The 27,707-nt window shown below is 43.9% G+C and overlaps 2 protein-coding genes and 1 non-coding gene across 3 annotated transcripts in view; all 3 read left to right on the top strand.

Moving 5' to 3' along the window:
* LOC133642959 (chondroadherin-like protein) overlaps positions 1–11,938 on the top strand; it is a 41,284-nt gene extending 29,346 nt beyond the window's left edge. Inside the window, exons 5-8 of the mRNA XM_062037382.1 lie at positions 524–860; positions 7,387–7,739; positions 7,802–7,968; positions 10,660–11,938. Coding sequence (XP_061893366.1) covers positions 524–860; positions 7,387–7,739; positions 7,802–7,968; positions 10,660–11,587 — 1,785 coding nt within the window. The 3' untranslated portion in view covers positions 11,588–11,938. The remainder of the gene's footprint in view (positions 1–523; positions 861–7,386; positions 7,740–7,801; positions 7,969–10,659) is intronic.
* Positions 11,939–12,720: 782 nt separating this feature from the next.
* On the top strand, positions 12,721–12,792 carry trnaq-cug (transfer RNA glutamine (anticodon CUG)). The gene has a single exon. It is a non-coding gene; the product is annotated as a tRNA-Gln (tRNA).
* Positions 12,793–13,113: 321 nt separating this feature from the next.
* On the top strand, positions 13,114–16,481 carry LOC133642331 (RING-box protein 1). Its single transcript, XM_062036457.1, has 5 exons — positions 13,114–13,271; positions 14,449–14,527; positions 14,768–14,838; positions 16,206–16,291; positions 16,365–16,481. Exons 1-5 carry the CDS (start codon positions 13,194–13,196, stop codon positions 16,375–16,377), a joined length of 327 nt encoding a protein of 108 aa, XP_061892441.1. The 5' UTR covers positions 13,114–13,193; the 3' UTR covers positions 16,378–16,481.
* The last annotated feature ends 11,226 nt before the right edge of the window (positions 16,482–27,707 follow it).

Here is a 27,707-nt window from a genome sequence, read left to right as displayed (position 1 = left end):
ATATCATGTGTGATATAGCGTGTTGACTTGTGAGTGATATGATGTGCGATCCAGCGTGTTGACTTGTGAGTGATATGATGTGCGATACAGCATGTTTACTTGTGAGTAATATCATGTGTGATACAGCGTGTTGACTTGTGAGTGATATGATGTGCGATCCAGCGTGTTGACTTGTGAGTGATATGATGTGCGATTCAGCGTGTTGACTTGTGAGTGATATGATGTGCGATCCAGCGTGTTGACTCGTGAGTGATATGATGTGCGATCCAGCGTGTTGACTTGTGAGTGATATGATGTGCGATCCAGCGTGTTGACTTGTGAGTGATATGATGTGCGATCCAGCGTGTTGACTTGTGAGTGATATGATGTGCGATCCAGCGTGTTGACTTGTGAGTGATATGATGTGCGATCCAGCGTGTTGACTTGTGAGTGATATGATGTGCGATCCAGCGTGTTGACTTGTGAGTGATATGATGTGCGATACAGCGTGTCGACTTGTGAGTGATATGATGTGTGTGTGCAGGTGGACTGGCATCACGCCACATGTGAGAACGGAGGTCACACCAGAGTCCCGCGAGGCTTTCCCGCCAAAACGCAGCTCCTGGACCTGCGCAGCAACCACTTCCACGTCCTGGCCGCCAACAGTTTCCCAGGCAGCAGCCAGGTGGTGTCTCTGCACTTGGACTCCTGCAGGATCCAGGAGGTGGAAGGAGGTTCCTTGAGAGGGATGAAGAAGCTCCTCTACTTGTATCTCTCTGACAACCAGCTCACCTCCCTGCCTCCTGACGCCCTGGCAGGTGCGCCCCAGCTCAGCTACCTGCACCTGGAGGGCAACCACCTGGCACACTTCCCTGGAGCAGGTCAGTCCGCCCTCTGGTGGTCTGCAGAGGTACTGTTGGCTTTATGTTGAGCTAGGCTGCAGCCACCCCGAAAAGGGACAAGCGGTGGAAAATGGATGGCTGGATGTTGCAAATTGATGATATTCATGTAGGCTTCAAGATAGCCAGCGATTAGCGTCATAGTTGTCAGCTAGTGAATGGCGCTAACGATTAGCATTGTGGTTGTCAACTGCTGATTGGCACGCTATTTTCCAGCTGTTGATTGGCATGCTAGTTTACTATTAGCAATTAGTTGCCATGTAGCAATTAGCGCTCTAGTTGTCCGGCACATTATTTGCCAGCGACTGGCGTGTTAGTTGTAGGTAGCGATACGCGCACTGCTCAGCAAGCTGTAGTTTTCAGTTTGCAATTAACGCGCTAGTTGTCAGCTAACAATTAGCATCGTAGTTCTCAGCTAGCAGTTAAAGCCCTAGTTGTCAGCTAGTGATTGGCATGCTAGCATTTGGCCTATTATTTGCCAGCTGGCGACTAGCTAGACGACAGGCTGTCTTCTAACGTGACTGGGCCGGCACGCTGTTTATATGCAGGAAAAGTGGACGTGACAACACGCTGTCTTCTAACGTGACTGGGCCGGCACGCTGTTTATATGCAGGAAAAGTGGACGTGACGACACGCTGTCTTCTAACGTGACTGGGCCGGCACGCTGTTTATATGCAGGAAAAGTGGACGTGACGACACGCTGTCTTCTAACGTGACTGGGCCGGCACGCTGTTTATATGCAGGAAAAGTGGACGTGACGACACGCTGTCTTCTAACGTGACTGGGCCGGCACGCTGTTTATATGCAGGAAAAGTGGACGTGACGACACGCTGTCTTCTAACGTGACTGGGCCGGCACGCTGTTTATATGCAGGAAAAGTGGACGTGACGACACGCTGTCTTCTAACGTGACTGGGCCGGCACGCTGTTTATATGCAGGAAAAGTGGACGTGACGACACGCTGTCTTCTAACGTGACTGGGCCGGCACGCTGTTTATATGCAGGAAAAGTGGACGTGACGACACGCTGTCTTCTAACGTGACTGGGCCGGCACGCTGTTTATATGCAGGAAAAGTGGACGTGACGACACGCTGTCTTCTAACGTGACTGGGCCGGCACGCTGTTTATATGCAGGAAAAGTGGACGTGACGACACGCTGTCTTCTAACGTGACTGGGCCGGCACGCTGTTTATATGCAGGAAAAGTGGACGTGACGACAGGCTGTCTTCTAACGTGACTGGGCCGGCACGCTGTTTATATGCAGGAAAAGTGGACGTGACGACACGCTGTCTTCTAACGTGACTGGGCCGGCACGCTGTTTATATGCAGGAAAAGTGGACGTGACGACACGCTGTCTTCTAACGTGACTGGGCCGGCACGCTGTTTATATGCAGGAAAAGTGGACGTGACGACACGCTGTCTTCTAACGTGACTGGGCCGGCACGCTGTTTATATGCAGGAAAAGTGGACGTGACGACACGCTGTCTTCTAACGTGACTGGGCCGGCACGCTGTTTATATGCAGGAAAAGTGGACGTGACGACACGCTGTCTTCTAACGTGACTGGGCCGGCACGCTGTTTATATGCAGGAAAAGTGGACGTGACGACAGGCTGTCTTCTAACGTGACTGGGCCGGCACGCTGTTTATATGCAGGAAAAGTGGACGTGACGACACGCTGTCTTCTAACGTGACTGGGCCGGCACGCTGTTTATATGCAGGAAAAGTGGACGTGACGACACGCTGTCTTCTAACGTGACTGGGCCGGCACGCTGTTTATATGCAGGAAAAGTGGACGTGACGACACGCTGTCTTCTAACGTGACTGGGCCGGCACGCTGTTTATATGCAGGAAAAGTGGACGTGACGACACGCTGTCTTCTAACGTGACTGGGCCGGCACGCTGTTTATATGCAGGAAAAGTGGACGTGACGACACGCTGTCTTCTAACGTGACTGGGCCGGCACGCTGTTTATATGCAGGAAAAGTGGACGTGACGACACGCTGTCTTCTAACGTGACTGGGCCGGCACGCTGTTTATATGCAGGAAAAGTGGACGTGACGACACGCTGTCTTCTAACGTGACTGGGCCGGCACGCTGTTTATATGCAGGAAAAGTGGACGTGACGACACGCTGTCTTCTAACGTGACTGGGCCGGCACGCTGTTTATATGCAGGAAAAGTGGACGTGACGACACGCTGTCTTCTAACGTGACTGGGCCGGCACGCTGTTTATATGCAGGAAAAGTGGACGTGACGACACGCTGTCTTCTAACGTGACTGGGCCGGCACGCTGTTTATATGCAGGAAAAGTGGACGTGACGACACGCTGTCTTCTAACGTGACTGGGCCGGCACGCTGTTTATATGCAGGAAAAGTGGACGTAACGACAGGCTGTCTTCTAACGTGACTGGGCCGGCACGCTGTTTATATGCAGGAAAAGTGGACGTGACGACAGGCTGTCTTCTAACGTGACTGGGCCGGCACGCTGTTTATATGCAGGAAAAGTGGACGTGACGACACGCTGTCTTCTAACGTGACTGGGCCGGCACGCTGTTTATATGCAGGAAAAGTGGACGTGACGACACGCTGTCTTCTAACGTGACTGGGCCGGCACGCTGTTTATATGCAGGAAAAGTGGACGTGACGACACGCTGTCTTCTAACGTGACTGGGCCGGCACGCTGTTTATATGCAGGAAAAGTGGACGTGACGACACGCTGTCTTCTAACGTGACTGGGCCGGCACGCTGTTTATATGCAGGAAAAGTGGACGTGACGACACGCTGTCTTCTAACGTGACTGGGCCGGCACGCTGTTTATATGCAGGAAAAGTGGACGTGACGACAGGCTGTCTTCTAACGTGACTGGGCCGGCACGCTGTTTATATGCAGGAAAAGTGGACGTGACGACAGGCTGTCTTCTAACGTGACTGGGCCGGCACGCTGTTTATATGCAGGAAAAGTGGACGTGACGACACGCTGTCTTCTAACGTGACTGGGCCGGCACGCTGTTTATATGCAGGAAAAGTGGACGTGACGACACGCTGTCTTCTAACGTGACTGGGCCGGCACGCTGTTTATATGCAGGAAAAGTGGACGTGACGACACGCTGTCTTCTAACGTGACTGGGCCGGCACGCTGTTTATATGCAGGAAAAGTGGACGTGACGACACGCTGTCTTCTAACGTGACTGGGCCGGCACGCTGTTTATATGCAGGAAAAGTGGACGTGACGACACGCTGTCTTCTAACGTGACTGGGCCGGCACGCTGTTTATATGCAGGAAAAGTGGACGTGACGACAGGCTGTCTTCTAACGTGACTGGGCCGGCACGCTGTTTATATGCAGGAAAAGTGGACGTGACGACACGCTGTCTTCTAACGTGACTGGGCCGGCACGCTGTTTATATGCAGGAAAAGTGGACGTGACGACACGCTGTCTTCTAACGTGACTGGGCCGGCACGCTGTTTATATGCAGGAAAAGTGGACGTGACGACACGCTGTCTTCTAACGTGACTGGGCCGGCACGCTGTTTATATGCAGGAAAAGTGGACGTGACGACACGCTGTCTTCTAACGTGACTGGGCCGGCACGCTGTTTATATGCAGGAAAAGTGGACGTGACGACACGCTGTCTTCTAACGTGACTGGGCCGGCACGCTGTTTATATGCAGGAAAAGTGGACGTGACGACACGCTGTCTTCTAACGTGACTGGGCCGGCACGCTGTTTATATGCAGGAAAAGTGGACGTGACGACACGCTGTCTTCTAACGTGACTGGGCCGGCACGCTGTTTATATGCAGGAAAAGTGGACGTGACGACACGCTGTCTTCTAACGTGACTGGGCCGGCACGCTGTTTATATGCAGGAAAAGTGGACGTGACGACACGCTGTCTTCTAACGTGACTGGGCCGGCACGCTGTTTATATGCAGGAAAAGTGGACGTGACGACACGCTGTCTTCTAACGTGACTGGGCCGGCACGCTGTTTATATGCAGGAAAAGTGGACGTGACGACACGCTGTCTTCTAACGTGACTGGGCCGGCACGCTGTTTATATGCAGGAAAAGTGGACGTAACGACAGGCTGTCTTCTAACGTGACTGGGCCGGCACGCTGTTTATATGCAGGAAAAGTGGACGTGACGACAGGCTGTCTTCTAACGTGACTGGGCCGGCACGCTGTTTATATGCAGGAAAAGTGGACGTGACGACACGCTGTCTTCTAACGTGACTGGGCCGGCACGCTGTTTATATGCAGGAAAAGTGGACGTGTCGACACGCTGTCTTCTAACGTGACTGGGCCGGCACGCTGTTTATATGCAGGAAAAGTGGACGTGACGACAGGCTGTCTTCTAACGTGACTGGGCCGGCACGCTGTTTATATGCAGGAAAAGTGGACGTGACGACACGCTGTCTTCTAACGTGACTGGGCCGGCACGCTGTTTATATGCAGGAAAAGTGGACGTGACGACACGCTGTCTTCTAACGTGACTGGGCCGGCACGCTGTTTATATGCAGGAAAAGTGGACGTGACGACACGCTGTCTTCTAACGTGACTGGGCCGGCACGCTGTTTATATGCAGGAAAAGTGGACGTGACGACACGCTGTCTTCTAACGTGACTGGGCCGGCACGCTGTTTATATGCAGGAAAAGTGGACGTGACGACACGCTGTCTTCTAACGTGACTGGGCCGGCACGCTGTTTATATGCAGGAAAAGTGGACGTGACGACACGCTGTCTTCTAACGTGACTGGGCCGGCACGCTGTTTATATGCAGGAAAAGTGGACGTGTCGACACGCTGTCTTCTAACGTGACTGGGCCGGCACGCTGTTTATATGCAGGAAAAGTGGACGTGACGACAGGCTGTCTTCTAACGTGACTGGGCCGGCACGCTGTTTATATGCAGGAAAAGTGGACGTGACGACACGCTGTCTTCTAACGTGACTGGGCCGGCACGCTGTTTATATGCAGGAAAAGTGGACGTGACGACAGGCTGTCTTCTAACGTGACTGGGCCGGCACGCTGTTTATATGCAGGAAAAGTGGACGTGACGACACGCTGTCTTCTAACGTGACTGGGCCGGCACGCTGTTTATATGCAGGAAAAGTGGACGTGACGACAGGCTGTCCTCTCTCAGGTCCGGCTGGAAATGGGGAGAAATTCGGGAGAATGGTTGTCCCGGGAGATTTTCGGGAGAGGCACTGAAATTCGGGAGTCTCTTGGAAAATTCGGGAGGGTTGGCAAGTATGCTAGCAACTGCCGTGTTAGTTGCCAGGTAGCAATAAGCGCAATAGTTATAACGCCCTAATTGTCAGCTAGCGATTAGTGTGCTTGGGATTGGCACATTATTTGCCAGCTCGCGATTGGAGCATTCTTATAAAGTAGGGATTAGTGCACTAGTTGCCAGCTAGTGGTTAATACGCTAGTTGTAAGCTCGCGTTTGGGGCGCTAGTGATTAGCGTATTATCTGGCAGCTAGCAATCAGCGTGCTGGTTGTCAGCTGGCAATTAATCCGCTAGTAGTCATCAAGCAATTAGCACTGTAGTTGCCAGCTAGAGATTAGCACTCTAGTTGTCAGCTAGCCATTAAAGCCGTAGTTGTCAGACAGCGATTAGCACTCTAGTTGGCAGCTAGCCATTGTCAGCCACTGATTGGCACGTTATTTGCTAGCTACCGATTGGTGCATTAGTTGCCAGCTATGGTTTAGCACACTAATTGATAGTTTTCAATTAGGACTATAGTTTTTAGCTAGCAATTAGCATGCTAGTTGACAGCTAGCGATTAACCCACCAGATGCCCGCTAGTGATTAGCGCACTAATTGATGTGCGATACAATTAGCGATTAGTGCTATAGTTTCTAGCTAGCAATGAACATGCTAGTTGTCAGCTTGCGATTAACCCATCAGTTGCCAGCTAGCGATCAGAGCACTAATTGCCAGTTAGCAATTAGTGGCACATGCAATGGCATATACGAAACCCCCCTCAATAACCCATTACTGGAGCAACATCATCATCGTAATCGATGGACAGCCAAAGAGAAGAAGAGTTGTCAGTTTGCGATTAACCCACCAGTTGACAGCTAGCGATTAAAGCACTAATTGACAGTTAGCGATTAGCACTATAGTTTCTAGCTAGCGATTAACATGCTAGTTTTCAGGTAGTGATTAACCCACCAGTTGACAGCTAGCGATTAGCGCATCAATTGACAGTTGGTGGTTAGGGCTATAGTTTCTAGCTAGCAATTAACATGTCGGCTAGCGATTAACCCACCAGTTGACAGCTAGTGATTAGCGCAGTAGTTGCCATTTAGCAATTAGCATGTTAGTTGCCAGCTGGCGATTAGCGGCTGGATACAGGTATTACGGAGTTTCCTCTTTATGTATATTTGCAAAGCCCAATAAGAGGGTCTTTTAGGAGCAGTTTCAGGTACAATACCACCAGTTCTATAAGTTGGGGGCCCTATCAGTCTAGGCCCCTGGTCTGGTAAAGGTTGACTTTGTTTCTCCTCCAGCGATGAGACTCCTCCCAGGCCTGTTCGCATTACACCTGGAGAGAAACGCTATCTCCAAGCTGGAGCCGTCTGGTCTGCTGTCCTCGGTCTCGCCCGGACTGCGAGAACTCTACCTGAGCAACAACACCATACGCTCGGTGGCAAGAGGCGCTCTGGACTCCGCCTTCCTTGGGAAACTTCACCTGGCTGCCAACAAACTCACCAAGGTTCCAAGCGCCGCCCTGTCCAGGACCCCCGGTCTGGAGGAGCTGAACCTGTCCCACAACCGCATTCTGTCCGTAGGAGCCAACGCCTTCAAGCCGCTCTCCCAAAGTCTGAAATGGCTCCACATGGACCGGACCAACACTGAGAAGGTATGTGGTTCAGAACCGGGGAGCGGGTACACTATTTACCAAACTGTGGTCACTCCTTCCAGATGTCCAGGGACGCCCTGGCAGGACTTGGTCCAGGACTGAAGACTCTCACCCTGAGAGGGAACCGGCTGAAGGAACTTCCCCACTTGCACTGGCTCACCGGCTTGGAGGTGCTGGACTTGCAAGGCAACCCCCTGCTGTGCGACTGCACCTTGCTGCCCCTGCGCAGGTGGGTGCACCTTCTGGTTCCCCTCGTGCTAAAGTGCTAACTGACACAGGTGGGTGCACCTTCTGGTTCCCCTCGTGCTAAAGTGCTAACTGACACAGGTGGGTGCACCTTCTGGTTCCCCTCGTGCTAAAGTGCTAACTGACACAGGTGGGTGCACCTTCTGGTTCCCCTCGTGCTAAAGTGCTAACTGACACAGGTGGGTGCACCTTCTGGTTCCCCTTGTGCTAAAGTGCTAACTGACACAGGTGGGTGCACCTTCTGGTTCCCCTCGTGCTAAAGTGCTAACTGACACAGGTGGGTGCACCTTCTGGTTCCCCTCGTGCTAAAGTGCTAACTGACACAGGTGGGTGCACCTTCTGGTTCCCCTCGTGCTAAAGTGCTAACTGACACAGGTGGGTGCACCTTCTGGTTCCCCTCGTGCTAAAGTGCTAATTGACACAGGTGGGTGCACCTTCTGGTTCCCCTCGTGCTAAAGTGCTAACTGACACAGGTGGGTGCACCTTCTGGTTCCCCTCGTGCTAAAGTGCTAACTGACACAGGTGGGTGCACCTTCTGGTTCCCCTCGTGCTAAAGTGCTAACTGACACAGGTGGGTGCACCTTCTGGTTCCCCTCGTGCTAAAGTGCTAACTGACACAGGTGGGTGCACCTTATGGTTCCCCTCGTGCTAAAGTGCTAACTGACACAGGTGGGTGCACCTTCTGGTTCCCCTCGTGCTAAAGTGCTAACTGACACAGGTGGGTGCACCTTCTGGTTCCCCTCGTGCTAAAGTGCTAACTGACACAGGTGGGTGCACCTTCTGGTTCCCCTCGTGCTAAAGTGCTAACTGACACTCACGCTTCAACACCCTGCCAGGTCAGCATCTTGGCTAAAGACAATCACATGACCCACAGCTTGTCGCTGATTGGAGGATACAGTCGTTGGCGGAAAGGGCTTTTTTTTATTTCCAGCCTTTCGCAGGCCACTTTAAAATGGTGTGGTGGGCCAAATGTTAGAAAGACAGGTCACATTAAAATGAAGTGGAGGTCCAAAATAAAATGAAATGGCAGACCACATAAAATGGAGTGGCGGGCCAAATTTTAAAGAGACAGGCCACCTTAAAATGAAATGGAGGTCCAAAATAAAATGATGTGGTGGGCCACATTAAAATGACATAGCGAACCACATTAAATGATGTGGCAGACCACATCAGGAATATGTGGCGTGCCACGTTCAATTAATGGTACAGGCCACTTTAAAATGACATAGCGAACCACATTAAATGATGTGGCGGACCACATCAGGAATATGTGGCGTGCCACGTTCAATTAATGGTACAGGCCACCTTAAAATGACATAGCGAACCACATTAAATGATGTGGCGGACCACATCAGGAATATGTGGCGTGCCACGTTCAATTAATGGTACAGGCCACCTTAAAATGACATAGCGAACCACAGTAAATGATGTGGCGGACCACATCAGGAATATGTGGCGTGCCACGTTCAATTAATGGTACAGGCCACCTTAAAATGACATAGCGAACCACATTAAATGATGTGGCGGACCACATCAGGAATATGTGGCGTGCCACGTTCAATTAATAGTACAGGCCACGTTAAAATGACATAGCGAACCACAGTAAATGATGTGGCGGACCACATCAGGAATATGTGGCGTGCCACGTTCAATTAATGGTGCAGGCCACATTAAAATGACATAGCGAACCACAGTAAATGATGTGGCAGACCACATCAGGAATATGTGGCGTGCCACGTTCAATTAATGGTGCAGGCCACATTAAAATGACATAGCGAACCACAGTAAATGATGTGGCAGACCACATCAGGAATATGTGGCGTGCCACATTCAATTAATGGTGCAGGCCACATTAAAATGACATAGCGAACCACAGTAAATGATGTGGCAGACCACATCAGGAATATGTGGCGTGCCACATTCAATTAATGGTGCAGGCCACATTAAAATGAAGTAAAGGTCCAAAATATAATGATGTGGCAGGCCACGTTACAGCTATGTCATGTACTACATTAAAATTATGGGACAGGCCACATTAAATGAAGTGTAGGTCCACAATAAAATGATGTGGCGGACCACATTAGAATTATGTGGCGGACCACATTCAAATGACGTGTACGTCCACAATAAAATGATGTGGCGAACCACATTAAAATTATGTAGCGTACTACATTTAAATTATGGGACAGGCCACAATAAATGAAGTGTAGGTCCACAATAAAATGATGTGGCGGGCCACTTTAGAACTATGTAGCGTGCCACGTTGAAACCATAGGACAGGCTGCTTTAAAATGAAGTGTAGGGCCACAATAAAATGATGTGGCGGGCCACTTTAGAACTATGTAGCGTGCCACGTTAAAACCATAGGACAGGCTGCTTTAAAATGAAGTGTAGGGCCACAATAAAATGATGTGGCGGGCCACTTTAGAACTATGTAGCGTGCCACGTTAAAACCATAGGACAGGCTGCTTTAAAATGAAGTGTAGGGCCACAATAAAATGATGTGGCGGGCCACTTTAGAACTATGTAGCGTGCCACGTTAAAACCATAGGACAGGCTGCTTTAAAATGAAGTGTAAGGCCACAATAAAATGATGTGGCGGGCCACAAGAAATTGAGCAATGTTTGAAGATGTGCTAATGAAGCCAATATTTCCTGACAGTTTCTTTGCACAGGTGGATGGACAACGTGAGCATGGAGGTGGGCGCCACCTGTGGCCACCCTGCACACCTGAAAGGTCAGAAGGTCAGGGATGTGGAGCTGTTTAAGTCTTGTAGTCCAGCAAGCGGCTCTGCTTCGGACACTAAAGGTCTTGTGGTCCCCGCTCAAGTAAAGCTCAAACAAGCCCAAGTGAACCTGGTGAAGACTAAACCTGGAAAGAACCTGGTGAAGACTAAACCTGGGAAGAACCTGGTGAAGGTTAAACCTGGGAAGAACCTGGTGATGACTAAACCTGGGAAGAACCTGGTGAAGGTTAAACCTGGGAAGAACCTGGTGAAGACTAAACCTGGAAAGAACCTGGTGAAGACTAAACCTGGGAAGAACCTGGTGAAGGTTAAACCTGGGAAGAACCTGGTGATGACTAAACCTGGGAAGAACCTGGTGATGACTAAACCTGGGAAGAACCTGGTGAAGGTTAAACCTGGGAAGAACCTGGTGAACGTTAAACCTGGGAAGAACCTGGTGAAGACTAAACCTGGGAAGAACCTGGTGAAGGTTAAACCTGGGAAGAACCTGGTGAAGGTTAAACCTGGGAAGAACCTGGTGAAGGTTAAACCTGGGAAGAACCTGGTGAAGACTAAACCTGGGAAGAACCTGGTGAAGACTAAACCTGGGAAGAACCTGGTGAAGGTTAAACCTGGGAAGAACCTGGTGAAGGTTAAACCTGGGAAGAACCTGGTGAAGGTTAAACCTGGGAAGAACCTGGTGAAGGTTAAACCTGGGAAGAACCTGGTGAAGGTTAAACCTGGGAAGAACCTGGTGAAGACTAAACCTGGGAAGAACCTGGTGATGACTAAACCTGGGAAGAACCTGGTGATGACTAAACCTGGGAAGAACCTGGTGAAGACTAAACCTGGGAAGAACCTGGTGAAGCAGTCGTAGGCAACGAAGAAGAAGATTGAGAGGAAACCTGGAGGAGTAACCGTGTCAAAAAAGAAAAAACTGATGAAAAATTAAAATATTGATTTGTTAGCGTTTTCTTTGATGTGCTGAGCATGTTACAGACTGACAACATTTGCTGTGCAAGAGTCTTCTATGTGTGTATATTGTGTGGTGTATCAATGAAATAGTCAATAAAAACAATGTATATTGTGTATCAATGAAATAGTCAATAAAAACAATGTATATTGTGTGGTGTATCAATGAAATAGTCAATAAAAACAATGTATATTGTGTGGTGTATCAATGAAATAGTCAATGAAAACAATGTATATTGTGTGGTGTATCAATGAAATAGTCAATAAAAACAATGTATATTGTGTGGTGTATCAATGAAATAGTCAACAACAATGTATATTGTGTGGTGTATCAATGAAATAGTCAATAAAAACAATGTATATTGTGTGGTGTATCAATGAAATAGTCAATAAAAACAATGTATATTGTGTGGTGTATCAATGAAATAGTCAATAAAAACAATGTATATTGTGTGGTGTATCAATGAAATAGTCAATAAAAACAATGTATATTGTGTGGTGTATCAATGAAATAGTCAATAAAAACAATGTATATTGTGTGGTGTATCAATGAAATAGTCAATAAAAACAATGTATATTGTGTGGTGTATGAATGAAATAGTCAATAAAAACAATGTATATTGTGTGGTGTATCAATGAAATAGTCAATAAAAACAATGTATATTGTGTGGTGTAGTCAATAAAAACAATGTATATTGTGTGGTGTATGAATGAAATGGTCCAATGATGTCCATACCCCCCCCCCCTCCACACCCCTGATTGTAAATAATGTAAATAATTCAATGTGATTATCTTGTGTGATGACTGTATTATGATGATAGTATATATGATAGTATATATCTGTATCATGAATGGACCCCGACTTAAACAAGTTGAAAAACGTATTGGGGTGTTACCATTTAGTGGTCAATTGTACGGAATATGTACTTGACTGTGCAACCTACTAATAAAAGTATCAATCAATCAAAAAAGCCAATAAAGACACAATGACTTTACATGCTCGTATTTAGGATCAACAAACACAGTCTGGCATTCATGGGTTCCATGGTGTAATGGTTAGCACTCTGGACTCTGAATCCAGCGATCCGAGTTCAAATCTCGGTGGAACCTGAACATTTTTCCTAAAATTCACTTTTACTTTAGTAAACGACATTTCATTCATCGATCGTGTTCGGTTTACAACCATATCTTCATACATCGATCGTGTTCGGTTTACAACCATATCTTATTTGACAAAGTATTAACTATAAATTATTCACGCTCCACTTACAGCTAGTTTGCCAAAAAACACCGCACACCCTCCTTTCAAAATAAAAGCTTTCACTTTACGGCTGAAGTCGCTTTACATTAAAAACAATTCCCAACAAGCGTCATCACTTTATGAAAACAAACGTGTATGAGTGCGTGCCACTTGCGATTAGTTGCGTCGCTGAAACGTCATTGAAAGGGCACCGGAAGTTGTATCTTCTTGGCGGAAGTCCTACTTAGTGTGGCCAACTTGTCGATAGAAGATGGCAGCAGCGATGGACGTCGACGCACCGAGCTGCTCCAGCAGCGGAGCGAGCAAGAAGCGATTTGAAGTGAAAAAGGTGTTCTTTTCAGGCTTCTTGCTCATCATTATCGCCCTTGTGGTCCCCGAGGAAACGCAGTTCGAGCGCTAGTTAGCATGCTAAATGGCTAACGCTACATCACGGCGGCTTAAATTAGCTTTAGCTTTAAATTAGCTTGATTCTAATAGCGTGACTTTGCGCTTCTTGTTCATGTTATTTGTATTCAATAACACGTCATGTATATGTTATCGGTGTATATTACTGTATATTGTGATAACCCATTGAATAACAGAACATTTTGTGGCGCAATTGAGGAAATAGGTTAGCTTAGCATGTTAGCTAACATTACCTCTGACAGCAGATTGCTAAACTCAAAACAATCTATAACTCCCCTATAACTATTATCTATAACTATAAGTCGCAGATATATACGTTGAGAAATGAGTTATTTACACAGAAATATTTAGTAAGTGTTTATTTACATACCTAAATTGTTTCCAAACGGTGTCTGTAACCCGGCATTAAAACGGCTGATCAAACAAAACAGAAGTCATGGTCATGGACACATTAGCTGCGCAAGCTAGCTCTCCAATCAGCTAAACAGACTCAATAACTCCACGCTGACATTTTGGTGAATTTACTGAGGAATTTGTGAAAGTGAAACAATACAAAAAGAATGCCATTGTAAGTTAATAATACTAACAGACACTTGTAAACCTGTTAGCATATTAGCTAATGCTAACCAAGCTAGCTTGATGACGTTACGATAGCATGTACAAAATATGCATGAAAACACTCCTACAGACATCACAAATGGGACACTTAAGTGAGTAAGAATAGTTTTAGTTATATTGTAAAACGTACAAACGTTGCTTGGACTGATGAATGAAGAATCCATACGAGTAGATACGCTATGGATGGCTAGAAGACTCAACGGTTTAAAGCTTTAACTAGCAGGAAACACTGTAGGCATTCACCAGGCAGCACCTGCAGTGAGTGAACTCATCCAAAAGATGGCGCCAGAGCAGAAACAATAACACACCATTCAAGTGTCTTTGCATGTGTTTAACGTAAACAATTAAAAAAAAATCCATTAATTAGCTGCAGGGGTGAAAGTGTAGGAAATAAACGTAGCGGCCTACAGTCTGATATTTAGGGTAAGTTTTATTTTAGGGTGAGCTGTGCTTACTAACTTGTAGTTTGTTTTCCCCACTAGTGGAACGCTGTGGCACTGTGGGCCTGGGACATTGTTGTGGATAATTGTGCTATTTGTCGAAACCACATCATGGATCTTTGTAAGTGGACTCTTCTTACACCTCCTGACTGATTACTCTTACATGACAAGGAGTAGGATTTAATCAGCTCTGCTTCTTCCTACTCCTTTTAGTAACTGTATACATGTTTGTTGTTGTTATGTTTTGTTTCTGTTACTTTTAAATGTCCAAATAAATACTTAGAATGGGAATGTTCTGTGATGGAAACAGACAAGGTCTTGTTGAATAAAATACTTGATGAAGTTGTCGTCATGCCCTCAGGTATAGAATGTCAGGCCAACCAAGCTTCTGCCACATCTGAGGAGTGCACCGTCGCCTGGGGGGTCTGCAACGTGAGTGACACCATCACTTCTCATTGTACTACCATTATTACAAATCTTGTTTCTTTCATTCAATTATATATACATGTACCATAGTTTTTGGACTATAAGGCGCACTTAAAATCCTTTCATTTTCTCAAAACTTGACAGCGCACCTTATAACCCAGTGTGCCTACTGTACGGAATAATTCTGGTTGTGCTTACCGACCTCGAAGCTGTTTTATTTGGTACATGATGTAATAAGTGTGACCAGTAGATGGCAGTCACACAAGGAGATACGTGTGGACTGCAAGATGACGCCATTAAACAACACCAAAACTTTTAATGTTCCATTGAGAATATAGAACATTACACACGGCACTCAAAAATCTGTCAAATTTTTTTAGTAGGACTTTGGTAAGCTATCAAGCCGCACCGTTTGATGGATTATCGGAGCATTACGGCTACCATAGTCAGACATACTGTGCTTCAACGTATGGTATTATTATGGTGTGTGTAGAAGGACCGCAAAATGGCACCCATTAGCAGACATTATCTAGCGTTTTGTTTCACAGTATTAAACAAAAGAAACTTTTCTTACCTTCTGGTCCCTGCTGATGTGTATTTGGGATCTGCATAAGTCCTGAAAATTTGCGCAAGTCCCCCTTTGTAGTCCGTCAATAATGTTCTTCTTTTTCTCTATCTTGTTATGTGACATTCATTGCCATTTCTAATATAAAGTAGTGTCAAGTTCTTACTTATATCTGTCAGTAAACTCACCATGAAAGCACTAAAACATAGCGGTGTAGTGACTACATTATTCACCCAAGGAACTTTAGTTATTAGAGAGTTCCGGTCGGACACTTTTTCACGGGACACATTTCCTGTGTTGTTGTTGCACTAGTGAGCCACGGATGAGAAGATGCTGCTCCGTTATTGATTGAATGTCATTAAAACAGTTAGCTCCATCTTTGGACACTTCTTCCACTCCCGTCCTTGCACGCTACAACAAAGATGACGGGGAGAAGACGCTGTCCAAGTGGAGGCACGTAAATAAGAGCGCCCACAAAACGGCGCATTCTGAAGAGACTGTCAGAAAGCGACTTGAAGATGATGAGTAAAACATCAGCAATGCAACATTTTGAGCAAAGAAGCACCATCACATGTTATGTAGACCACAAGGAAGTCTTTTACATTTAGAAAATAATCATAATAATATGACTCCTTTAATGCGCCTTATAAAATCTGCTGCACCTTTTGTATGAAAATAGACGTCGCTCATTGGCAGTGCACTTTATAATGTGGTGCGCCCTATGGTCCAGAAAATAGGAGACACACACATGAAATGTGTATATCTGGGGGGATGATAAAGGTAATAGGAGTGTTGTTGTGGTCCACAGCACGCCTTCCACTTCCACTGTATTTCCCGCTGGCTGAAGACCAGACAGGTGTGTCCACTGGACAACCGAGAGTGGGAGTTCCAGAAGTAAGTTTCTTCTTTCTCCAATTCACACTTTCAACCTCCACATTCAAATGACAACCCCTTCATTTCCTCACAGGTATGGACATTAGCTGCTGTTTTTTCTTTACCTTTTACCCACAATGCAGTTCTACTTGCTCTTTTGTTCTTGCAAATAAACCACAAAATGAGAAATAAGATTCTTGCCATTGTTGGAGCTCCTAAGTTGGAACATGTCTGACTTGTCTCAGGCCATGAACAATTATTCAATATTACTTTTCACCAATTAACTGTTGTTTATTTGTCTTCAAAGTCACAATATTTATCAACATATCAGCTTTTTATGACTTTGTTGTTGTTTATTTTGACCATGCAGAGCAGGACAACAAGTTGTTTATTTTGACCATGTAGAGCAGGACAACAAGTTGTTGTTTATTTTGACCATGTAGAGTAGGACAACAAGTTGTTGTTTATTTTGACCATGTAGAGTAGGACAACAAGTTGTTGTTTATTTTGACCATGTAGAGTAGGACAACAAGTTGTTTATTTTGACCATGTAGAGTAGGACAACAAGTTGTTGTTTATTTTGACCATGTAGAGTAGGACAACAAGTTGTTTATTTTGACCATGCAGAGTAGGACAACAAGTTGTTTATTTTGACCATGTAGAGTAGGACAACAAGTTGTTGTTTATTTTGACCATGTAGAGTAGGACAACAAGTTGTTTATTTAGAGGATGTAGTGCAGGACAACAAGTTGTTGTTTATTTTGACCATGTAGAGTAGGACAACAAGTTGTTTATTTTGACCATGTAGAGTAGGACAACAAGTTGTTGTTTATTTTGACCATGTAGAGTAGGACAACAAGTTGTTTATTTCGACCATGTAGAGTAGGACAACAAGTTGTTGTTTATTTTGACCATGCAGAGTAGGACAACAAGTTGTTTATTTTGACCATGTAGAGTAGGACAACAAGTTGTTGTTTATTTTGACCATGCAGAGTAGGACAACAAGTTGTTTATTTTGACCATGTAGAGTAGGACAACAAGTTGTTTATTTTGACCATGCAGAGTAGGACAACAAGTTGTTTATTTTGACCATGTAGAGTAGGACAACAAGTTGTTTATTTTGACCATGTAGAGTAGGACAACAAGTTGTTGTTTATTTTGACCATGTAGAGTAGGACAACAAGTTGTTGTTTATTTTGACCATGTAGAGTAGGACAACAAGTTGTTGTTTATTTTGACCATGCAGAGTAGGACAACAAGTTGTTTATTTTGACCATGTAGAGTAGGACAACAAGTTGTTGTTTATTTTGACCATGCAGAGTAGGACAACAAGTTGTTTATTTTGACCATGTAGAGTAGGACAACAAGTTGTTGTTTATTTTGACCATGTAGAGTAGGACAACAAGTTGTTTATTTAGAGGATGTAGTGCAGGACAACAAGTTGTTTATTTAGAGGATGTAGTGCAGGACAACAAGTTGTTTATTTAGAGGATGTAGTGTAGGACAACAAGTTGTTTATTTAGAAGATGTAGTGTAGGACAACAAGTTGTTTATTTAGAGGATGTAGTGTAGGACAACAAGTTTTTTATTTAGAGGATGTAGTGCAGGACAACAAGTTGTTTATTTAGAGCAGGGGTCACCAACCTTTTTGAAAGCAAGAGCTACTTCTTGGGTACTGATTAATGCGAAGGGCTACCAGTTTGATACACACTTAAATAAATTGCCAGAAATAGCCAATTTGCTCAATTTACCTTTAACTCTATGTTATTATTAATAATTAATGATATTTACACTTAATTGAATGGTTTAAAAGAGGAGAAAACACAAAAAAATGACAATTACATTTTGAAACATAGTTTATCTTCAATTTCGACTCTTTAAAATTCAAAATTCAACCGAAAAAAAGAAGAGAAAAACTAGCTAATTCAAATCTTTGTGAAAAAATTAAAAAAAATTAATTTATGGAACATCATTAGTAATTTTTCCTGATTAAGATTAATTTTAGAATTTTGATGACATATTTTAAATAGGTTAAAATCCAATCTGCACTTTGTTAGAATATATAACAAATTGGACCAAGCTATATTTCTAACAAAGACAAATAATTATTTCTTCTACATTTTCCAGAACAAAAATTTTAAAAGAAATTCAAAAGACTTTGAAATAAGATTTAAATTTGATTCTACAGATTTTCTAGATTTGCCAGAATAATTTTTTTTGAATTTTAATCATAATAAGTTTGAAGAAATATTTCACAAATATTCTTCGTCGAAAAAACAGAAGCTAAAATGAAGAATTAAATTTAAATGTATTTATTATTCTTTACAATAAAAAATAAATTTACTTGAACATTGGTTTAAATTGTCAGGAAAGAAGAGGAAGGAATTTAAAAGGTAAAAAGGTATATGTGTTTAAAAATCCTAAAATCATTTTTAAGGTTGTATTTTTTTCTCTAAAATTGTCTTTCTGAAAGTGATAAGAAGCAAAGTAAAAAAATTATGAATTTATTTAAACAAGTGAAGACCAAGTCTTTAAAATATTTTCTTGGATTTTCAAATTCTATTTGAGTTTTGTCTCTCTTAGAATTAAAAATGTCGAGCAAAGCGAGACCAGCTTGATAGTAAATAAATAAAATTTAAAAAAATAGAGGCAGCTCACTGGTAAGTGCTGCTATTTGAGCTATTTTTAGAACAGGCCAGCGGGCTACTCATCTGGTCCTTACGGGCTACCTGGTGCCCGCGGGCACCACGTTGGTGACCCCTGATTTAGAGGATGTAGTGCAGGACAACAAGTTGTTTATTTAGAGGATGTAGTGTAGGACAACAAGTTGTTTATTAAATAAACAACTTGTTGTCCTACACTACATCCTCTAAATAAACTTTATTTAGAGGATGTAGTGCAGGACAACAAGTTGTTTATTTAGAGGATGTAGTGCAGGACAACAAGTTGTTTATTTAGAGGATGTAGTGCAGGACAACAAGTTGTTTATTTAGAGGATGTAGTGCAGGACAACAAGTTGTTTATTTAGAGGATGTAGTGCAGGACAACAAGTTGTTTATTTAGAGGATGTAGTGCAGGACAACAAGTTGTTTATTTAGAGGATGTAGTGTAGGACAACAAGTTGTTTATTTAGAGGATGTAGTGCAGGACAACAAGTTGTTTATTTAGAGGATGTAGTGCAGGACAACAAGTTGTTTATTTAGAGGATGTAGTGTAGGACAACAAGTTGTTTATTTAGAGGATGTAGTGCAGGACAACAAGTTGTTTATTTAGAGGATGTACTGTAGGACAACAAGTTGTTTATTTAGAGGATGTAGTGCAGGACAACAAGTTGAAGTGCGCAGCACAAATCAGACTTAGGACTATGAGATCCACATGAGTGGTGTGGTGATTGGTTCCTGAGTGGTGGACCTTACTGACCTACCGACTGTGGTGGAATGTCCAAATCTTAAACAGCAACAAAAGTGAAGTTAGTACAAAAGTTTTATTTACCCATAATCAAATGGTACAAGGTTGGATTGACTTGCCATGCAAACTGACGATGTCTCCGGAGACGTTGGAGGAATCATGCCAATCATACATAGACTTGGTCTACTTGGCCATTTGATGTGTTTCCCTCGTGTGTCAAGGTCCAGTTGTTTTGGACCTGTTTGTTCTGCAACATCCTTGAATCTCTTAGTCATAATAAACCATCAAAACATTTTGTACAATGGTCAGGCCGACCATACGTTCAACTAACCCACATATGCTCTTCCAATGGTTCAGAATAGAAAAAAGAGAAACAAGCAGACATTCCACTACTGTTGTGTCCTTCTTGATGCTTTTCCACCTCGCTCTCTTTCCGGACTTTGACAGACACAAAATATGGTCCAAAAGGTCAGAAATTCCACCACAGTCCCCCCTTCCAGGGTTTTAGAACCCTGGACCATACGGATTTCTGACCTAGACCACTTCCTTAAAAAACTATACTGCAGGTAGAGGCGAAAAGCCCAATGTTGTTATGTGGGGCGACATTCCTCTATGACCCTCGTTGAGCGACCACTGCTATCAGCCTGCAGCTAAACCATATCACAGAACACAATTAGTGGCCTCACCTCTGATTAGTCAAATAACTGAATACCTTGATCATGCACATCATTGAACATAATTAGAGGAATACATATACATATGTGCTTATACAGATGTATTTCACATTAATGATCAATCAAACTAAAATCTATTTTAAAATGAATATAGACTTATAACTGTAAGCTGTTGCAGAATTCTTTCTCTGGCATTTGCATTGTTGTTATATGATTGATTTTGAACAACACTGAATTTCATATGAGTCCATTATTGATTAGTGCTCGTGTAGATCCCTCTGTGGTGCCTCAGGCTGGTGGCCTGCCGACACCTCGTTGGGTTTTTGGCTGCCTTGGTGGAGAAGGGTACTATTTCACCCCTTCCCATGGCTGACAACCTTAGTCCTTCTCGTCATCACTGGACAGGTTCCTCTCAGTCAGGTATCGGGTGTTCTCTCTCCTCTCCACGTTCCTCCCAGTCAGGTATCGGGTGTTCTCTCTCCTCTCCACGTTCCTCCCAGTCAGGTATCGGGTGTTCTCTCTCCTCTCCACGTTCCTCCCAGTCAGGTATCGGGTGTTCTCTCTCCTCTCCACGTTCCTCCCAGTCAGGTATCGGGTGTTCTCTCTCCTCTCCAGTCAGGTATCGGGAACAGGCCTTGGATCCGACTTTGACCCTGACCTTCTCAGCGGGCGGAAGGGAATCTGGCGTGTCATCCTCGAATCTGCACAGAGGAACTGGCACACAAATTCTGCATTTGGTAAAAATACCATTTTGGTCTCACGCTGATTCCTCCTTCCAAGGGAGCTGCTGGTCCTGGGAAGGGCTGACCTGGTATGCAGTTCATAGGGTGAAAAATTCAAAGGGTGTAAAAACAGTTTTATTCATGGGCCTTCGAATGATAATTAATGCTAATGGAAACATGTCAATCAAATTCAATTTGGTCTGTGCACAGATTTTAGCCAATTTGTTTTGATGTTCTGGTTCATCCTTTCAACCTCACCTTGGGACTGAGTATGATAACCTGTGTTCTAGTCCGAGAGCCTTTTCGACCAAAGCTAAGTGAGTATTTTTAAAAATGGGTGCCGTTGTTTGACCTAATCTTTGTGGGGAAACCATCTTGGGGTATTAGGTCATTCACAAACCATTTAATTACTGATTTGGCATCCTCCTTTGAGGTTGGGGTTGCTTCCGGCCAACCACTTTAATTGTCAACACAAGTCAGGACGTACCTTTTCCCTTGTACCGGATTGATCATATCTATGAAATAAAAACTTGACACGCTCAAACTCGTCACGATCCAATTCACCTCCTCCCGCCTCTGTCCCTGAAAAAGGGACTGTTAGTAGTACTATCACTTTCAGAAACATCCAAGAAAAAGGTCAGCTGATAGTCAAGCACAGCAATAGCAGAGGCAGAGGACAGGTCATGTTTGAGGTCAATGAAAGCCTTTTTCTGTGGACCACTGGAGGGTGGCATTAGGGTAGGGAATCCCTTAGTGATATCGACCCTACATTTATGCATATTATTCAATATGGTGAAAGCCACAAAATATGCTTCTATATTGACACAAATATTAGAAAAACACTAACCTTATGGCGGATGCTTTTGCAATAGTAATTTGATATTTTTCAACACCTAGTGAATTATTGTGGCCACAATAATTCACTAAGCATGGTTCCTGTTGTAGAAAGAATTATGCGGACACGTTTGTTACTGAATAGTTTATCAGACTTCTGTCTTGGCGACTTTGTTTATGTAATAAGCAACTATAATGATTTGATATGCTTAAATGTGTTGTTTTAGCTCAGCTGTTGTGTAGCTGCTAGCTCCTCGTAGCCTACAGCAGGAATGTCCAAATTGCAGCCCATAGCTATTTATGTTTTTAACAGACAACCGAAATATTTAAAATGTGGTATTTGCGTGTCGGTTCAATCAGCGGCAGCTACGCCCTGTTTCATCATTCCACTTAAGTCTTTGGTTTCGTAGGCAGGACAGAGGGCAAGGGAACAATGTGGGACAGCAATTGTCCATCTTATACCATGCTTGTTGTTGTAAGGATAGGTCAACATGAGCGACCACACCTTGACTTCCAACATATATAGGAGTCGTCTAAGTGGTGATCATACATGTGGCGGTACACACGGACGCAGCTCAGTCAGCCAGGGCTTTCACTCATAGGACAGTTGGAGCAGTCCTTGTCCTTCATTCGTTCCTGGGAGGAGGCTTACCCAGTAGATGTTGTTGCAGCTTGATGGTTATGCTGTCAGGTAACACCAGGAAGGTTCCTTTTGTGCAATATTCAATGTCAGGGTTTAGTTTGTAAAGCAGGTCTTTACCAAGCAGGCAAGGTGTGTACAGGTGGACCACGACGGTGTCCTTCAATTAGTGTCCAGCAATCTGTACCGGAAGCTGTTTGGTGACAGGTATCGTTCTTGTGATCACAGCGAAGCTTTTGACCTTCAAAAAGAAAGCACACAATTTATTTTGAACACCCTCATTCAAGAATGAGTGTTTGGCACCAGTGTCAATCATGAACTGATAACATTGTCTGTTGACACTTATGTCCAGCAGGGGGCCTGCTTGTATCTCCTGCTGGTCGTCCTACTGTGGTCGTCCTTTGCCACGCCTGTATCAGGTTTTGCCTGCAAATCGGAGCCTGTCTTGTTTAGAGAAGTTGGGGCAGTCACGTTGCAAAACAGTTTCCACTTTGGACTGACCTTGGAGCACCGCGTCCACCACCCGAGTCTGACTCTGGTTTCACGTTTGTTGAGGATTCTTTCCTCCACCTGCTGGAGCTCAAGAGCAAATTCACCCACTGCTGAATATACTTCAAGGCCTACTGAAAGCCACTACTAGCGACCACGCAGTCTGATAGTTTATATATCAATGATGACATCTTAACATTGCAACACATGCCAATACGGCCGGGTTAACTTATAAAGTGACATTTTAAATTTCCCGCTAAACTTCCGGTTGAAAACGTCTATGTATGATGACGTATGCGCGTGACGTAACCAGTGAAACAGAAGTATTGGGACACATTGTATCCAATACAAAAAGCTCTGTTTTCATCTCATAATTCCACAGTATTCTGGACATCTGTGTTGGTGAATCTGTTGCAATTTGTTTAATGAACAATGAAGACTGCAAAGAAGAAAGTTGTAGGTGGGATCGGTGTATTAGCGGCGGACTACAGCAACACAACCAGGAGGACTTTGACTCGGATAGCAGACGTGCTAGCCGACGCTAGCCACCGACCGCACAGATGATCGTGGTGAAGTCCTTCGTCCTTCCGTCGATCACTGGAATGCAGGTGAGCACGGGTGTTGATGAGCAGATGAGGGCTGGCTGGTGTAGGTGGAGCGCTAATGTTTTTATCATAGCTCTGTGAGGTCCCGTTACTAAGTTAGCTTCAATGGCGTCGTTAGCAACAGCATTGTTAATCTTCACCAGGCTGGAAAGCATTAACCGTGTAGTTACATGTCCAGGGTTTAATAGTATTGTTGATCTTCTGTCTATCCTTCCAGTCAGGGGTTTATTTATTTTGTTTCTATCTGCAGTTAAGCCCGATGCTATCACGTTAGCTCCGTAGCTAAAGTGCTTCGCCGATGTATTGTCGTGGAGATAAGTCACTGTGAATGTCCATTTGGCGTTCTGGACTCTCATTTTCAAGAGGATATAGTATCCCAGGTGGTTTAAAATACAAATCCGTGATCCACAATAGAAAAAGGAGAGTGCGTGGAATCCAATGAGCCAGCTTGTACCTAAGTTACGGTCAGAGTGAAAAAAGATATGTCTGCACTGCACTCTAGTCCTTCACTCTAACGTTCCTCATCCACGAATCTTTCATCCTCGCTCAAATTAATGGGGTAATCGTCGCCTTCTCGGTCTGAATCTCTCTCGCTGCATTGAAAACAACGGGGAAATGTGAGCAGCCCTTCCTCCGGTGACGTCACGCTACTTCCGCTACAGGCAAGGCTTTTTTATCAGAGACCAAAAGTTGCAAACTTTATCGTCGATGTTCTCTACTAAATCCTTTCAGCAAAAATATGGCAATATGGCGAAATGATCAAGTATGACACATAGAATGGATCTGCTATCCCCGTTTAAATAAAACAATTCATTTCAGTAGGCCTTTAAAGTGATTTTTGACATCTCGGTTCTTTTGACATTTTATCTTCAGCGATCTGTAAATGAAAGAGTTGTGTCCTTGCTGTCTATCACCAGCCTTGTCGTTACCCTCCTGCTTGGTCCAATTCTGCATATGACGTTTAAAATCACAGCATTAATTGTCATAGTAAACGTTCAATCAATACTCGTAACTCAAAGATTATACGTACTACTTCATGTATTTTAAGTACAATTTTAAATAAACCAAAACTGTCTATAAGTTAATTAAACTATCATTTGTGTCTGTCAGTTACATTCAAGCATGCTACACTTCACTTGTGCACTCTGACTTCCTGTCGTGCGTCATATTCTACAAAATAAAAGCATGCATTTATTCTCGTTAATTTTTATCATGCCGTAAAAACCAGGGGCCGTACTTATCAAGCTTCTTAGAGTGCCATTTTACACTTAAGTCCTGAGAATTTGCGAAATTTAGTCCTACTCTCAAACTTAAGAATAAAATCTTTTTATCAACGTTCTTAAGTCTAAGAATCACTCCTACTCTCCACGATATTTAAGAGACCTTCAGAGGTGTCTTAAGTGGTTAGGAGTTGCCAGCAGGGGATGGCACTGAGGCGAGAGAGACGTGCGCCAACGTTCAGGGAACGGAACAATGTTGTTGTTTTTTTTGATGACGAGCAGCTGATCAAACGGTATCGTTTAGACAGAGAGGATATTATTTTTGTCACAGATTTAATACTTTTCGATTCCTTGTTGATTTCTGCATGTGTCTGCAGTGGGCTAGTATATATAGAGCCACCCACACCAGTTTCAAATTAGTTGCCTAATTAATGAATTGGAAAGAAAATGTTATGACAGTAGCGTATGTGTGTGGCCGTGAGGTGAGTGACGTCAGTGAGTGTGTGGGCGAGAGAAGAGAGGGAGCGGTAGCGCGAGTGCCGGCGGGGACTAGTTTGTTTTGTATTATTTTGAAGTTTATTGTCAAAATATACACTCCCATTGTCCACTTAAATATTTCCAAGATATTTCTTTATTCTTAGACAAGGGATTCCCTTCCGTGATTGGTCATTTCTATGGACACAGAAATGACGTCACCTAAAATTGCGTTTACGGCACATAGTAATGTCGTAATTCAGCTCTGAGTGTGACACTTAAGATTCAGTCCTACACTTCGCTGAAAGTGTGAGTAAGACGCTTGATAACTAACTTTTAAGTGCAGCTTTCAGCCAAGAATTTATTTACTCTTAAGTCAACTCTTAGCAGACTTCTTAGGAGTCATTCTAAGAAGCTTGATAAGTACGACCCCAGATCTCCAGAGGTCCCTAAGAATGTCTAGTCCACATGTGTTTACGTCAATTATAACACCTCATTTTAACCATGGGGTCACATTTCCATGACCTCACTGCTCTTTCAAACCAGCAACACACACACACACACACACACACACACACACACACACACACAGTGTTAGGCCCCAGTCATTGCACTAGCACACACACACACACACACACACAGTGTTAGGCCCCAGTCATTGCACTAGCACACGTCACACACACACACACACACACACACACACACACACACACACACACACACACACACACAGTGTTAGGCCCCAGTCATTGCGCTAGCACACGTCACACACACACACACAAGGCTGTGTGCCAAGAGATAAGTGATACCATGAGTGATAAACACTAACATGACTACACGTAAGATGACTACGTTGCTGTGAGTGATAAACACTAACATGACTACACGTAAGATGACTACGTTGCTGTGAGTGATAAACACTAACATGACTACACGTAAGATGACTACGTTGCTGTGAGTGATAAACACTAACATGACTACACGTAAGATGACTACGTTGCTGTGAGTGATAAACACTAACATGACTACACGTAAGATGACTACGTTGCTGTGAGTGATAAACACTAACATGACTACACGTAAGATGACTACGTTGCTGTGAGTGATAAACACTAACATGACTACACGTAAGATGACTACGTTGCTGTGAGTGATAAACACTAACATGACTACACGTAAGATGACTACATTGCTGTGAGTGATAAACACTAACATGACTACACGTAAGATGACTACGTTGCTGTGAGTGATAAACACTAACATGACTACACGTAAGATGACTACGTTGCTGTGAGTGATAAACACTAACATGACTACACGTAAGATGACTACGTTGCTGTGAGTGATAAACACTAACATGACTACACGTAAGATGACTACATTGCTGTGAGTGATAAACACTAACATGACTACACGTAAGATGACTACGTTGCTGTGAGTGATAAACACTAACATGACTACACGTAAGATGACTACATTGCTGTGAGTGATAAACACTAACATGACTACACGTAAGATGACTACGTTGCTGTGAGTGATAAACACTAACATGACTACACGTAAGATGACTACGTTGCTGTGAGTGATAAACACTAACATGACTACACGTAAGATGACTACGTTGCTGTGAGTGATAAACACTAACATGACTACACGTAAGATGACTACGTTGCTGTGAGTGATAAACACTAACATGACTACACGTAAGATGACTACATTGCTGTGAGTGATAAACACTAACATGACTACACGTAAGATGACTACATTGCTGTGAGTGATAAACACTAACATGACTATGTTGCTGTGAGTGATAAACACTAACATGACTATGTTGCTGTGAGTGATAAACACTAACATGACTACGTTGCTTGAGTGATAAACACTAACATGACTATGTTGCTGTGAGTGATAAACACTAACATGACTATGTTGCTGTGAGTGATAAACACTAAGATGACTATGTTGCTGTGAGTGATAAACACTAACATGACTATGTTGCTGTGAGTGATAAACACTAACATGACTATGTTGCTGTGAGTGATAAACACTAAGATGACTATGTTGCTGTGAGTGATAAACACTAACATGACTATGTTGCTGTGAGTGATAAACACTAAGATGACTATGTTGCTGTGAGTGATAAACACTAACATGACTATGTTGCTGTGAGTGATAAACACTAACATGACTATGTTAATGTGAGTGATAAACACTAACATGACTATGTTGCTGTGAGTGATAAACACTAACATGACTATGTTGCTGTGAGTGATAAACACTAACATGACTATGTTAATGTGAGTGATAAACACTAACATGACTATGTTGCTGTGAGTGATAAACACTAACATGACTATGTTGCTGTGAGTGA

Source organism: Entelurus aequoreus, linkage group LG25, assembly GCF_033978785.1.
Source record: "Entelurus aequoreus isolate RoL-2023_Sb linkage group LG25, RoL_Eaeq_v1.1, whole genome shotgun sequence".
NCBI lineage: Eukaryota > Metazoa > Chordata > Actinopteri > Syngnathiformes > Syngnathidae > Entelurus > Entelurus aequoreus.
Note: the sequence above shows the minus strand (reverse complement) of the source record. Positions and strands in the feature narration are given on the sequence as shown.